This window comes from Topomyia yanbarensis, chromosome 3 (assembly GCF_030247195.1).
Source record: "Topomyia yanbarensis strain Yona2022 chromosome 3, ASM3024719v1, whole genome shotgun sequence".
NCBI classification, from domain to species: domain Eukaryota; kingdom Metazoa; phylum Arthropoda; class Insecta; order Diptera; family Culicidae; genus Topomyia; species Topomyia yanbarensis.
Genome location: NC_080672.1, coordinates 294,001,807 through 294,018,159, shown reverse-complemented (window position 1 = coordinate 294,018,159; position 16,353 = coordinate 294,001,807). Strand labels below are relative to the sequence as shown.

The 16,353-nt window shown below is 38.5% G+C and overlaps 1 protein-coding gene across 3 annotated transcripts in view; it reads left to right on the top strand.

Annotated features, from left to right (window-relative positions):
• LOC131694108 (probable multidrug resistance-associated protein lethal(2)03659) overlaps positions 1–10,987 on the top strand; it is a 61,826-nt gene extending 50,839 nt beyond the window's left edge. For all 3 annotated transcript variants that reach the window (XM_058982509.1, XM_058982508.1, XM_058982507.1), the window contains 5 exons: positions 6,116–7,760; positions 7,826–8,147; positions 8,870–9,918; positions 9,981–10,127; positions 10,225–10,987. In XM_058982509.1, the coding sequence (XP_058838492.1) occupies positions 6,116–7,760; positions 7,826–8,147; positions 8,870–9,918; positions 9,981–10,127; positions 10,225–10,272 (3,211 nt within the window). In that variant the 3' untranslated portion in view covers positions 10,273–10,987. The remainder of the gene's footprint in view (positions 1–6,115; positions 7,761–7,825; positions 8,148–8,869; positions 9,919–9,980; positions 10,128–10,224) is intronic.
• The last annotated feature ends 5,366 nt before the right edge of the window (positions 10,988–16,353 follow it).

Sequence of the window (16,353 nt, the reverse complement as noted above, 5' to 3'; positions counted from 1 at the left end):
TTGAACTTGACAATTGAAATTGATTCTCTTGGGATAAAGTTTATCTGAAAATAATTGAATACAGGGTGATTCATCATGACGTTTTTTTTTGATCTTGCTAAAATTTGAAAAATCGAGTAAATCGCGAAATGTTTATTTGTCAATCGAAAGAACATTTTTTGCCATTTATTGTTTGAAAACAATTTCTTTTAAATGTTGACCATTTTGGCGCTTGAGGTAATCCATTCGACTGGTCCAATTTTTGATGACGAATTCGAGTATTTAAAGAGGTATCTGGCTAATTAGTCGAGTAATGTTGTTTTCCAATGCGTGGGAATGTCACCACCGCTATGTTTTCTTCAATGCGTGCTGGATGTGGTCGACTTGTTCGCTAATCAATCGTCCAATAACGAGAACTGCAACTTTTACTCTTTGATTGTATGGCGAATAGTCGAATGGCCGATTATGTCGACCATGTTATGGTCGGAGTGCACGAACACATTTCTCACAGATCGATGATTTTCGAAATATAGTTGAATAATTTGAAAATGGTGAGCATACTGTGGTGGCAAACAATACTAAACTACAATAACATGACATGCCCTGTTAAAAACCATCATGTTTAACGACCCTGTATATGCCAATGTTTGAGACTAAAGGAAGGACATTTGAAGTAAAATAAGGACGCTTTCCAAAAACCTCGAAAATAAGGACATGTCCTTTAAAATAAGGACAGTTGGTAACCCTACCGTACACGGAAAATAAAATATCAGATTGACGATCCGCGCGACCAGACAAGAGCACACGCGAATATGTGAATGGACACACAGGGAATCGAATTTATAACGCAAAACCCCATACACGCGCCAAACAACGTTAACGGGTTCGGTTTCTATAAATTAAAGCTTCTCGGGTTCGGGTCGGGTTCCGGGTTTTCAAATTTGAAATTCACGGGTTTTTAAAATTTTGAGCTTTCGGGCTCGGGTCGGGTTCGGGTTTTTCAAATTAGAAATTGTCGGGGTCGGGTTCGGGTTTTGAACAAAACAACCCAACCATTTCTTGACGCTGTCTATACACAAAACCCAGTCTCTCTTTTAATCTTCGTGATACGAATGGAAGACACATATAACCGTACCAAATGGTAGCACCTTTAAATCGCTAGAATTCGTCGTATTTTCTTATGCCCAAATATAGTATTTTTTTATTCTTGTATAAAATTCTGTCTCTTCAGATTCGCAAACTGACTGAATTTTTATGTTTTAAAAGAACATTTATGAGAGAGCATTCAACATTACGTGTTTCATTCTAAAACCTCTTTGCGATTTATTTTTCGTGATAATTGGTAATAAATCAAGTCAATAGGAATTTATCGGAAAATATTGGTTCAACTTTCTGTTTTAAAATATTAATTTCGACAGGTCCTTTAAAACCGATACGTAGGCCGCGGTCAGAGTTAACGCGTAAAACTCAGCTAAAGCGTACAGCAAATAGTATCTAAAGTAAAGCGAGTAGAAATCTACGGGAAGTAGAAACAATAAAAACCAATATATTGATCGGCTCCTGATTGGTCGTTTTGACAGTCGCGAGAAATCGAACAGGGGGTGTTGCGAGTGCACTTAAGTGTAGTACTTTTTTGCTACATATTGAATAATAATTGTCCATTAAACCTACAACGGTTTCGTGATTTTTTCTCTAAGTAAACGGTTTTGTGGGATACATTCGTAACCCAGAACTTAAATCGTTCTAATATGCCCAATTTTTATTAAATTTATAATTAAATTGGATAGTTTTATTCTAAAACATGCAATATTTCACAAGTTTTTCGCTTATTATGTATCGATGTTTTGCTTTTAAAGAAAGATATAATATTAGCGCATTTCCCCAGAATTCCACGCGGCCTTTCCCGAATGAAAGAAACGGCCGCACTCCATGAAACGCCGCGCTTAGCCCATCTGTCATAATATCGTGATTTTGCATAGCGAAGGGCTGAATGATAACACGTGTTATTCCAAAAATAGCCTTCCGCCATGCAACGCAGATTGATTATACACTGCGTCAAGGAGATTTAAGACATCACGATATTTTTCAATTTTCAAAAATGTTAGAGATTTTTCGTTCTAATTCTAATCAAATCAATTTATTTCAACATATTACACAACATTTCAACGATAAAATCCGAATTCATTTGATAAATATAAGAATTATATCGATTTTTAACTTTCGACGTGTCAAAATCATAAGACAGTCACCAACTTTTTTCTCAACATCCTCCATTTTCAAATCAACCAACAATTTTGCGACTCCTCAGTACTTGATTGGGTTTCCATTATTATTAATGACTGCATAAACTCTATTTGGCATACTATTTATCAGGTTTTTAATCACATCTGCTTCACCGGAATTCCATGCTTCTGTAATCGCACTTTTAAGCTCATTCACGGTAGCGTAACGTTTGTTGTTAGCATAGATTCTACGTACGAGGATTCCCCACAGATTTTCTATTGGGATGCAGTCAGGAGAACGAGCTGGCCATGGAAGTACCTACATCGATTTTTTTTGTCCTTCAACCATTTCATGGTTTCGGTACTTTTTTGAATTGACGCATTATCTTGTTGGAACGTGAACTTTAGGCGTGAATACCGCCGTTTAAATGGAAGCAAACATGTTTGAAGGACATTTATATAATCTTTTCTGTTCATGTTGCTGGAAGTAAACGCCAAGTTCAGTTTTCCACTACTGCAAAATGCGGCCCATATCATGCAACTTCCTCCTCCAAAATTACGCGTAGACAAATGTACCTCTTCCTTTCGTATACGAATAAATCCGTCAGGACCATCAAGGTTATTTTTTTTCGTCGCTAAAGATAACCTGTCGCAAAAAATGTATTACTTTCGATGACAGACATATATCTATTATATTGCAACTATGTTTTCCCAATTTAGAAACTTACCAAGTTGCAGTCGCGGCTCATGTTAGCTCTTGCAAATTCAAGCTTTGCCATTTTATGCTCTTGTTTCAGACAAGGTGCACGCATCATTTTCGAGCGGCAAATATTTGGATTTTTACCAACACCTGTCAAATAGTCTCCCGAGATACGTTTAAATCCAGCTCAGCCTTAATTTGACTAAGCGACTTTGTTGAATTGGATGCCGTGTTGACTATTTTCCTTTTATCTCGGCTTGTTAGTTTGCTTTTGATGGTTTTCGGGTACTTTTTACCGTAATTTTCTGGATCCTCCAGAAAATTCCTGACCTTACACCGCGATGTACCAACCTCCTTCGAAATCTGATTGATACTCATATTTATGCACCTGTATACCAGTATGGTGGCCTTCTCCCCTTGCTTGGTACTTTCCTCGCGGCATAACTTTAAAATGGCGTTAGAAACTAGCTAAAACAAAATAAAGCCAACAACTAATAAACTGTTTCAAAGGAACTTGACACCTGATAGTTTTGTTTACATTCGCTGAGCTGATAACACTGTCCCTATTTGCTAGTGCGGCCAGTAAAACAATTTTGTTTGCTGACTTCTTACTATCGATATAGAAAAAAATTAAAATAATACTTATGGCATTACATTTAGTATCAAATACAAGGGGTGTCTTAAATCAACTTGAGGCAGTGTACCAGTTGCAAGTAGTGCCAAATTTACCACGTTCAGTATAATTCAAAAATTCTTTTTAGATTACAGAATTGATAAAATTGGTTAAATGAGTTAAACTAATCAATCAAATCCTGTTTTAAAAAATGTCCTTGCGTTAAACGAAAATGGGAGGCTTATTACTACCACTACATTACTTAATTTCAAGCGCAAATAGCTAATACATGTGCTAGTTAAACCAAACATTTACTGGCAACCTCACAGCGGCATTTAGGAAGCCGTTGGTGTGGCGTGTACGTTTCGGTGAATGTCTCAATAATGTTTTCGGAATTGTAAACATGACAAAACATAAACATGACAAACGTAAACGGTTTTGTGGGGTACATTTGTACCCCAAACAAACTTTAAGCGGACTCTGTTAAGTTGGTAAAATGCAACAAATAGGTTGTACCTGCTTTAATGGAAGTTTAATAATATTCAAATTGATTTATGATAAAGATTGCTTGCAGTTAAAATAAACTGTAACCATTGACTAAAAAGGGCGTTGTAGCCCGGGGACGATTTCACATTTCCCATATATTAAAATCACAAATTTGGTGGTACAGTGGGATTCCGTTTTCGGCAACAATATTTTTTTTTAATTGCCAAAACTGGAACCGTGCCAAAAATGGAACCTTACTTTAAAAGGTTTTATTTTCAATTTGTGACATCATGAATGTTACAAGAACATCAATTATATAAGAATATGGGAAATGGAATGAAATAACAGAAAAAAAATATACAAATTTAACTTTATTCGCTATGCCCGCCCCTAAAAAATATAGTAAATATGACTTCTATGTTTGGAAATAAAGTCAAAAGTGATATCCATTATTACACCAAAATGATTATTGAGCATTTTTCAAAAGATTTACTATGAACAAAAATAATGTTGCCAAAAACGGAACCCATTTTTTGCCAAAAACGAAACTTTTTTGTTGCCAAAAATAGAGCATGTCAAAAACGGAACGTGCCAAAAACGGAATCTTACTGTACTGCTGTGGCCAGTTACCATAGCTAATTTAATACCTGTGATAAATCATACAAAGCTGCCTTGCAGGAATGGTTTTTGATACAAAATTAGGTTGTTTGAAACTGTCACCATTAAGTTTTTTGTTTGCCCATGAGTTAGCGACCGATTTATTCTACTTTCATGTTAAGATATCGACGATTTGTAAGTTTTTCAAAACATTACAAACTCGACGTTCAATAATAGCAAATAAAAATGCGGATTCTACTCGCCAGTGATTCGTTTTGCCATAGGCAGATATAACTCAACACGCATGGTGCTACTTCAGATTCGAGTGATTCTACTATTCTAAAATGAGCCTAGGGTGCCTAAAATTAAAAATCTTCGAGATCTTTGGTGGATTCTCTATATTAGCAAGTTGGATTCGGATCGGGTTTCTCAAATTAAAAATTTTTGGGTTCGGGTCGGGTTCGGGTTTTACAAAATTTTCATTCTCGGGTACGGGTCGGGTGCGGGTTTTCTAATTTTAAAGTTTTCAGGCTCGGGTCGGGTGCGGTTCTTTCAATTTTTTAAATTTCGAGCTCGGGTCGGGTTCGGGTTTTTCAATTTTCAAGCTCTCGGGTTCGGGTCGGGTTCGAAAAAATTGAAACCCGACCATCTCTAGTTTAAACCCTTCACGAACATGCACGCACACCTACTCCCGTGGTCGCGCAAACTTGGTAAGAACCCGGTAATAAAGTGAACGTTTTAGTACTTACGAAGTTACAAGCGCCCCTGTTCGCACGATCATGAATCGGCCATGTCCGAATATTCTTATCCTCCGTCCTAGCAACTTAAGTCCATGCATTGAGTTGAATCCACAAAAAACGCTCATAGCCACTAGACAACAGGTTCCGTGGCGAAATGACCGGAAACTCTAGTGATATGGAATATGCGATAGGACACGCGAATATAAAATAGAATTTATACACGCGAAGTTACGTATACGTTAGCACACGTAACATAAAAACGCACACGCGATCGAACACGTCTACGTGCAAAAGCTCTAACCCTTCGCGATGATACACGCGATCGCGAAGCCCCTACGCTCGCGTATATCTGAACCGTACAATGAATATCACATTCAGAATCACGGCCCGCTGCAATTGGTCTTATGCAGCGTTTTAGTGGGTGAAATTTCTCGTCTCGTCTGCAATTGTAGTGAGTGATTCTGACGGGGAGCCCTTCCGAGAACCAAGCTCTACAGCTGCAGGACAACTTTCGGAAGAAAATTTTTTTACGCACCCAGACGAAGATGTGTGAAATAGTTCATAAGGTCCGATTTATGGTACACTGTACGGATCGATAAATGGTTTCAAACTAGTCTGAAATAATAGATTATACCTAGTAATAATCAAGAGAAACATATACTATAGAAAATCCCTTCCAAATTTACACTTTCACCTAAGAGAAAAAGGATATTACAATCAATTTGGTCGAATTTTTCATTGTTACCGTGTCCCCTAATACATTTCATTATCTTTCCAGGAAGGAAATCAAAGTTATTCGCTACGTCTCGTACATCAAAGGAATCCTGCTGTCCTTCATTATGTTCACCACCCGGGTGTCAATCTTCATCAGTTTGATCGCATACGCCCTGCTCGGTAACTTCGTGACTGCGGAGAAGGCATTTGTTATAACCGCCTACTATAACATCCTACGAGCTACTATGACCATCTTTTTCCCACAAGGAATCGCTCAATTCGCCGAAGCCATTGTATCCATACTTCGAATTCAAAAGTTCATGTCGTACGACGAGGTTGAAGCTGCACTAGGTGTTTCGATGACCGATCCGGAAAAGGATACAGACGATTCTTCTCTTCAGAACAGTAGTATGGATTGGAGCAATGGGATTGATAAAAAGAATAATACCGATGCTAAGAAAATGGAAACGGGTCGCTTGAACGAGCATCTCTCGGAAGCAGGAGTCATTGTAGATTCTGCTACAGCTCGGTGGGATCCGAAGGCGACGGAATATACATTAGAAGGTGTGAATCTGCATGTACAGCCTGGAACTTTAGTTGCTGTTATTGGGCCGGTTGGGGCTGGTAAGTCAAGCTTAATGCACGCAATTCTTGGGGAACTTCCATTGGAAGGTGGCAGTATTAAAGTAAGCGGCGAGATATCATACGCCTCGCAGGAACCGTGGTTATTCTCGGCATCGGTCCGACAGAACATTTTATTCGGGTTACCGATGGACAAAGATCGATATAAAAGGGTGGTCAAAACCTGCGCCTTGGAACGAGATTTTCAATTATTTGCCAATGGCGACAAAACTATTGTCGGCGAAAGAGGTGTTTCTTTGTCAGGAGGACAGAAAGCCCGTATCAGTTTGGCACGAGCTGTTTACCGTAATGCCGAAGTATACCTGCTGGACGACCCACTCAGCGCGGTTGATGCTCATGTCGGACGACATCTTTTTGATTATTGTATGCGGGAGTACTTGAAAGGAAAGATTGTTATTCTGGTCACTCATCAGCTTCAGTATTTACAAAGTGCCGATCAAATTGTTATTCTCAAACACGGAAAAGTGGAAGCAGTTGGAACCTATGATAGTTTACGTGAGACCGGTTTGGACTTTGCCCAACTACTATCTGCACCAAGTGGGAGGGAAGATGAGGACAGTACGGACAACGAGTCCCTGAAACGAGCGGGTAGTTTATACAAAAGACAAAGCAGTGAATCCAGCGTGGATTCTAGCACAGTTGACGGCGAAAACTCGGCCCCACAGATGGAACAAGAAAAACGTCAGGAAGGCTCTATTGGATATGGAGTGTACAAAGCATACTGCAAAGCAAGTGGCGGGTATGCGATGGTGTTTTTCCTTCTCGTGACATTCATCCTGTCCCAACTGTCTGCCTCTGGTGGAGACTATTTTCTGACCTATTGGGTAAGCAAAGAGGAATCAAGAATAAGTACAGCTCTCGTCGATGTCAACAACAACACAGATGTGAAAATTGAAAGCGAGTCTGAGCTAAACAAGTCAACTGGGTTTTTCGCGGAATTGTTCCAAACTTTTCGACAGTTCACGGGTTCGGGTGATGACGATAGATACATTGATATCTATATTTTCACTGGTTTGACTGTGGCTACTATAGTCATAACGCTAAGCAGAAGTATGCTCTTTTTTAGGGTACGTAAGATTTGTTTGACGTAACTATATACATGCAATTCATTATGAATGTGTAATTATTTTAGACAGCGATGCGCGCTTCCCGCAAGCTACACGACGCCATGTTCAACGGTGTAACCCGAGCCACCATGTACTTCTTCAACACCAATCCGTCAGGTCGAATTTTGAACCGCTTTTCCAAAGATATGGGCCAAATTGACGAGTATCTGCCATCGGTTACGGTTGATGTGATACAGATTTTTCTATCTCTGCTCGGTATCGTGGTCGTTGTAGCCATTGTCAATCCATACAATCTAATACCTACAGTGGTGATTGGAATCATCTTCTACTTCTTGCGGGAACTCTATCTGCTTACGTCCCGAAATGTCAAACGTGTGGAAGCTACAAGTAAGTAAAAACAAATATTTTCTACCACTATGGTAATATGGCGAATGCAATCGCATTGTTTTTTAATCTCAAAGGGGCGGGGGACCCCTTTATACCGTTACAAAGATAAAAGTTAGCTCAGATGCCAATTTCGCATCATTTGGATAATTTTAGACCCCGCTAGAGACATAACCACAATGAAGTAGAATATACCCTTTCTAGCTTGTGCCGTAAATTGTCATTATGCCGCAGGAATCTCCAAGTAAATTGTTTTGGATGATTTATTTTTCAAATTCGAAAAAAAATATCATCGAGTTTAGTGTTCCGTAACAAAACAATAAACATTTTCATCAGGACGATATTTGCAAGGAGTGTTTCTAACTTAACAGTACTATTAATTACAACGATAATGGGCACAAAGCGCAAGTTTATCCTAAATTACGTTCATTAAAAAACAGTTGTTATTGTTAAGTTTTGTATTGTGAAAAGATATTGGGTTTTTATGGCAATTTAAGATGAGTTAATGTTTTACTCAAATTGGCTTTCCCCCATCCCCATTTTGATTTAGACCAGCTAGATCAGATGATAAATAAATAAATAAGTAAAAAAATAAACAAATAAAGAAATAAATAAAAAAGCCCCATCAGATTTTGAAAGTTCCCTGACCACACAGATTTACTTAGTATTTGTAAAAATGTACAAAGCTTAACCCTTTAATCAATTATGTTTCCACTTTTCCACAGCACGGTCGCCAATCTACTCCCATCTGTCTGCCTCCCTTTCGGGATTATCCACCATCCGTGCTTTCGGTGCAGAAAAAGTTCTTGTCCGAGAATTCGACAACCATCAAGATTTACACAGTTCTTCCTTCTACCTATTCATATCAACTTCGCGTGCTTTCGGATTCTATCTGGACGTATTCTGTGTAATCTACATCGCGATAGTAACGCTAACATTCTTCATTAACGGCGACAGCGGGGGTAACGTTGGGTTGGCCATTACCCAAGCCCTCGGCATGACCGGAATGGTCCAGTGGGGTATGCGTCAATCAGCCGAGCTGGAAAATACAATGACTTCGGTTGAACGAGTTGTAGAATATGATACGGTGGATCCGGAACCTGCGCTAGAAGCTGAGGGTGATAAGAAACCACCAAAAGAGTGGCCTCAGGAGGGTCGCGTCAAATTTGAAAAACTATCGTTGCGGTATCACCCAGATCCGGATACAGATTGCGTGTTGAAAGAACTGGAATTTGAAATTCAACCACGTGAAAAGGTGGGCATCGTTGGCCGTACTGGTGCTGGTAAATCTTCTCTGATAAGCGCATTGTTCCGGTTATCCTACAACGAGGGCTCGATTGTTATCGATACACGTGATATACACGAGATGGGTTTACACGATCTGCGTGGAAAACTATCGATTATTCCACAAGAACCGGTTCTGTTCTCAGGAACCTTGCGCTACAATTTGGATCCATTTGATGAATACGCCGATGACAAATTGTGGCGTGCGCTAAAGGAAGTTAAACTCGAGGATGCTGTAAACGAACTTCCATCCGGCCTTTCCTCCAAAATTAACGAAGGTGGCAGCAACTTCAGCGTAGGCCAGCGACAGTTGGTTTGTCTTGCCCGAGCCATTCTTAGGGAGAACAAGATTCTGGTAATGGACGAAGCTACAGCTAATGTGGATCCTCAGACGGACAAGCTAATCCAGGCAACGATTAGGGAAAAATTCAACGACTGTACTGTGTTGACGATAGCACACAGACTGAACACCGTAATGGATTCGGATAAGGTTTGTAGCGATCTCGTTTGCTCCAACAAGTACGAAATATAATATGTTTTTTTATGCAACAGGTGCTGGTGATGGACGCTGGTCGTTGTGTTGAGTTTGGTACACCGTACGAACTGTTAACGACCAAAGATCAACCGCGTATATTCTACGGAATGGTCAAACAAGTTGGTAAAAGTGCCTTCGAAAATCTCCTTAAAATTGCTAAAGAGGTATATAAATAATATTTATCTGAATTTTCAAATTATTCAAGAAAAATGCAATTTTTGAACATTTCTTCACAAAATTTAATTATTTTGATCTCCGCAGGCTCACAAGCGAAAACACGAAAGAATGAATGATGGTGCCGCCATGTAGTTTTTATCCATCTCGTTGCAGCCAAAAGACAGACTGTGCTGCTTATAATCTGCCATGCGTTTTACGTGTGCTTACGTTCGTTCTCATCATTGCCGATCTTCACTATACGGTGCCACTACTAGCTATTAACATTGTGGACGTTATTGAAATATTAGATCAAAGTGAATTTAACCGTACCTCATCACAAATGTTACTTAAAACGGCCCCTAGTAATAGTAAGAATAAGAGTTAAAAAATTGTGCCTTAAAGTTACTCGTGTTACAAGTACAAAACAGTGTTAAATTTCAATCAGTATACTATTTGATGCTGATAATTTACAAGAAAGCATCTGTCTCATACGAAAGTCTGATGCTGGGAGGACTGTTATAGATATAAGTGTAAGGAAATGTTTAAAACCTTGGAAAAAGTTCTATTGTAGATATTATACACAAATCACGAGTAACGCTATCTATCATTTATATTTTGTTGGAGGCCTTAATTTACATGCTGGTACTTAATCGTTGAATTTTATTTTCTACTGCTAAACTTATGTTTTTTCCACTAAACTTATGTTTTTTATGTAAAACTTCTCAATTAAATAACTGCAATATCATCAGTGAGCTATGCTGGTAATTGAGCTCGCCATTTCGTTACTTATATGAAACGTAATTTTGATTGCTTTTTGAAAATTGTATGGCTGTACTTTTTTGTGTAATAAATATACATGAATTGAAAATATGTGTGTGTTATCCGAATTCTCCAAACATTGCAAACTTATTTCACATAACGATTATGGAAATAATTGTGGTTTGCATTCTCCATGGCGACAACAAATTGAAATGGGAGTCGAATTCTATCGAATCTCATTCGTTCAGAATCAAAAGATATTTATTTTCGATATACACTGCTGGCCAATAAAATAGGTGTGTGGTAGATTATTCTGTTTTTCTCTCTATTACACATACCAAGTTACAGCAGTCTCAATCACACCTACCGCACACATAAGCCTTGGTATCTGTCAAGTTACTAGTGGGTTGTTGGCGGTGATTATATTTGCAATCTTTGTCAAGATGCAAAACAAGACTGCCACAGCCTTTTTTGTGTGGTCAATATAATAGGTGTGTGAAATATATTAACTGGTTATTATTTTACTCAATACCAATATATGTTTAATTTGGTAAAGTTTGTTTTCTGCGTGCTAATAAATGTATTTGAATGTTGAATAAGTCAAAGATTTGTTATAGAATGGGTCGAGCATCTCACTGTAGTCAAGTGGAACGAATTTTGCTAAGAAATTTTGTTAAATAAGATAAGACGTACAAATAAATCGCGAATACACTTTGGCATTCCTAAAACATCTTTACACATTTCTTAAAACCTTTGAAAAAAGAAACACGCAAAAAAACTCAAGAAAACATCTACAGCAGCTGACCATTGTATTGCATTATTAGCGAAATAAAAATGTGGTAAGTCCGAGAACAGTTCGCCGTAGGCTGTAAAACTCCAATCTTCCAGAAAGAATTGCTAAAAAGGTTCCACTATTGCGAAGCAAAAGACTTCGCAGAAATGTGCAATTTACTTTTCAACACCGTTAATGGGCCTGGTTCAGAAGGAATCAAAAAATGGCGACATATCCTTCGGAGGGACGAATCAAAGATAAACCTGTTTTCCTCCGATGCACAACGAAGCGTCCAAAGTGCAAAAAGTTTGATCTGCGACACACGCAAAATATGGTAAAGCACGGAGGCGAGAACAATGAGGTTTGGGGCTACTTTTCGTGGAATGGCGCAGGTCCTATTTTTCGCAACACCATTATAATGGCAAGATTCGAATGCAAGGCTAAAGGATGGACATCCTAAAGGATGTCATGCAGTCCTATGCCAAAGACAACGTGCCTTTATATGGCAGTTTCAGCAAGATATTGATCGAAAACACACAGCGAAGTATGCAAAGGAATGATTTCGGGATAATAAAGTGACTATAATTTCGGACCCTACCAATCTCCCGTCATTAATCCCGTAGAAAATCTACGGAATGTACTTAAAAAGAAGTTATCCGGTCAAAATTTCAGAAATAAGGGTCGTTTGTGGGAAGCAGCTTAAAAGGTATGGTACACTATGCCAACGGAAACTTATCAGCGTTTGATTGACTCAATGCCAAGGCGAATGGATAAAATTTGGTTGAATAAGGGAGGTTACACAGGCTACTAGTTGTTAAAAATAGTAAAGTCTTAAAATCATTGGATTTTAAAAATTTTAATGCAATGGATTACAATACACCTATTTCATTGACCAGGTGCTTTTTTGGATTTCATGGGGAAGAGAGAGTTCCGGTAAAGCATAACAATTAATTTACAAATAAAAGTGTTCTTTTTCGTATTTACGACTGTGCCTAACTATAAAATAATGGAATAAACAGATATTTTTAGAGAAAACTCAAAATTTCATGTATTTTTATCTCACACCTATTTTATTGGCCAGCAGTGTACATAATACATAATCGAGAAGGTTTCCATTGCGTTGCTCTGCCCGTGCCCGTACTCCCATATGCATATTCATCATTTTTAGTTTAGTTCTGGGGCCCTACCTATTCTCTCAGTCACGTCACTTGGTGACTAGAAGGAAGTTTTCTTCTAGTCACTAGGTGACGTGACTGTGAGAATAGGGCCCTTCTACACAATGATATAGTTGGAACCCTAAATCCCTGTCATCTTTTTATTGGTTCTGTTTTCAAGCCCAGTTCGTTGAGAAATTTTGTTGAAATCATAAAACATTACAATAAAAATGTTGACTGTCGATTTTTTTTAAATATTTCTAAGTCTTTGGAACTAAAAAAATTAAATTTGTTTTTGGCGGTTTTGCTTGTTTTGACACTAGATGCTGATGTTTCATGCTATTTTTAGACATATTTCGACAAAAAAATTGATTTTCTGCATTTGTTTGGATTTTTTCGAATATTATGAAATCAATATTCAAACACCGCGCCCCCTTATGATGCCCGATTGAGCTAAAAAATTGCAGATTCCTTTTTCGATGTAATAAGCATTTTATGTAAGACTGTGCGAAAACTTAATATGACCATTTTCATTGATATCTTCCCTCTTGAATACCACGGTGTGTTTGATAGAACAAGTTTATTCAAAAAAAAATCCGCAAAAAAAGTAAAATCGAAAGCTCCAGAACAACTTTTAATTTCAAAGATTTTTTGTTTGAAAACTTAGGTTTTACAACGAAACTGTTTCACATTTTTGCCACTATGTATCGACGGACACATTCGCCCGAATGACATTTGCCCAAATGTCACATAAACCCGAATGTCATTCACCCGAATGCCACGAACACCCGAAAGACATTCGCCCGACTCCAATATAAACCCGAATGCCATTCGCTCGAATTCCATATACCTACCCGAAAAACATCGAAAAAAATTAATTGATTAAGCTGAAATACAAATTATATTACATTTAATGCTATGATGAAATAAACACGTTTGCGCACGTTGTATCATATGCTATTGATCAATTCATACCAAAGAAACTACACCGTGAACCAATCCACCTACCGTGGTCCAACGCCATTTTGAAACGATACAAATGCGCTAAACGTTCCGCTTTAAAAAAAAACTAACGAAGCGACCCTCACTCCACCTTAGATCGCATTACTTTTACCTCAATAACCGCTGTAAACGATTGAGTAAGGCTCTTTACCATTCCTACAATCAACGTATACAGAACAAGCTTAGAACCAACCCTAAAAGCTTCTGGGATCGCGTCAACGAACAGAGGAAGGAATCTGGTTTACCATCTCATATGTCACTCGACGGGGTTCAAGCATCAACTCCGCCCGAAATATGTAATTTATTCCGCCAACATTTCAGTAGCGTTTTTTTCCGAAGAAATGTTAACTGATGATCAAATCTCCGAAGCTGCTAATGTCGTTCCTCTTGGTTCTCCAATTGGCACTCACCCTATTATTACACCCGCTACAGTCAGCAGAGCTTTTTTAAGTTGAAGTCATCGTCCAGTCCAGGGCCCGATGGAATTCTAACTGTCGTACTAAAAAAAATGCTCAGATAGTCTCCTGCTTCCGTTATCAATGGTGTTCAATAGCTGTCTGTCATCAGGAAGATTCCCTGACTTATGGAAAAAATCATACATTTTCCCAGTGTTCAAAAAGGGATTAGTTATTTCAAACTATCGAGGGATAGCTGCATTTTGTGCAGTATCTAAGCTATTCGAACTGATTGTGCTTGATTTTATCACTCATAACTGCTCAAGCTACATATCCGAGACCCAACATGGCTTTATGCCTAAACGGTCAACTACTTCAAACTTAGTATCTTACACATTCTTCATCAGTCAGTGTTTACAAGCAAGACTACAGGTAGATGCCAGCAATGGTACAGCAAGACTACACCGACTTCTCCGCGGCGTCTGACAAAATTAATCACCAGATAACTGTTTCCAAATTAAGTAGACTTGGATTTAATGGCTGCTTTCTGGATTGGCTTTACTCGCACCTAACCGAACGTGAAATGGCAATAAAAATTGGATACTGGACGACATCACCATTTGCTGCCAGCTCGGGACTTCCTCAGGGCAGTCATCTCGGACCTTTCATATTTTGACGTAGGACTACGTCTTTGTTTTCGCTATGGGGGTGCACTTTGCAAATTCTGCAAAAATGGTATGTAACGAAAAGTGGTCCAATTTTAAACGCATATAATTCAGCCATCTCACGATAAATCTTCAAATTTTTCGCACATATCCGTCAAAATATCGCACATTTACACACAGCAGATAGCGCTTCCCAAGTCCGGCACGACAGATTTGTGTACCTAGCGCGCTACACTTGTATGAATGACGTCATCATCGACTATTTAAAGAACGGATTTGGCCGCAAAAGCTCAGTTGCTGTTGAACGGCAGGCGGAGCAGATCACTGCGCTGTGTGATTTCACATCCAGTGTAGCTGAGTTTTTCGTTACACTGGCTGTGGAGGTACGCTATCCAGTGACTGCGACTGAACTTGTCCGTTCAAACACATGCTATCTTTTGTGTTGTGCTCGTTTCCAGTACACTTTTATGTACAATTCGTACACGAAATCGCTTGTACATTTGAGCTCCATTTGCAAACACGGTTAACATAGTGTCGTGGTACTAGTTGTCTCTTTCGCTCTACCCATCATCATCGGCGTTGACTCCTTTTGCTTTATGCGCTTGGGTTCAATGTTTGAAGCGAATGTATAGGTAGGTATATCTAATTTGTTATTGAAACGTACACGCCGCAACAACTGCTTCCTAAATGCCGCTATAAGGTTGCCAGTAAATTTTTGGTTTAACTAACACTTGCATTTGCTTTTTGCGCTTGAAATTAAGTGTGTTATGAACGCCGTCAATGCGGCTAGAACAACATTTAGAAAAAGCGTATTCCAAAATGTGGATAAAGAAAATATTATTAGAGAATAAATTTATCCCTGATTGAAAACCGTCAGCAAAGTTACATAAATCTTATTATAGATTTAGCTGGAAGGTGTTGTTTTTAGCAACCGGCTCTCTTCCTTCCTAAAAAAGTTTTGGTTTTCTTGTTGTGTGAAGTTTGTAATCGGTAAATCATTGGTGTTATAAATGAAATATGAATGAAAAACTTTTTGGCCAATGAAAGTAAATCACCAAGCTTAACAATTCGTGAACCTGCGACATCTTGTTTCAAGTTCATTAAGAACGTCAAGAATTCTAGCATTTTGATTGGGAGAATAAACAATATATGTAGGATTTTCTACACATTTAGCAAAATTGGTTTTGAATAAAATTTGTGTGCTTTTATCAGAATTCTGGCATCAAACCAGTAGTGCTCGGTTTCAGCAAGAATGCTGCCAGGAATGTACAATTTTGTTCGACTTCGGCCAGAGTTTTGTTCGACTTTTGCAATAATTCTGTCCGGAAAATGTTGCGATGGTTTTGGTATGGATCCCTTCAGAATTATTCTGGCATTTTCCTCGGCTCTACCGGAGGATTTCATGCCTTAGGAGATGTTGATTAGTTTCGGAAAATTTTCGGAAATTCCAATATAAGTGGTAGTGGCTTGATTTTGAAAGTCATCTT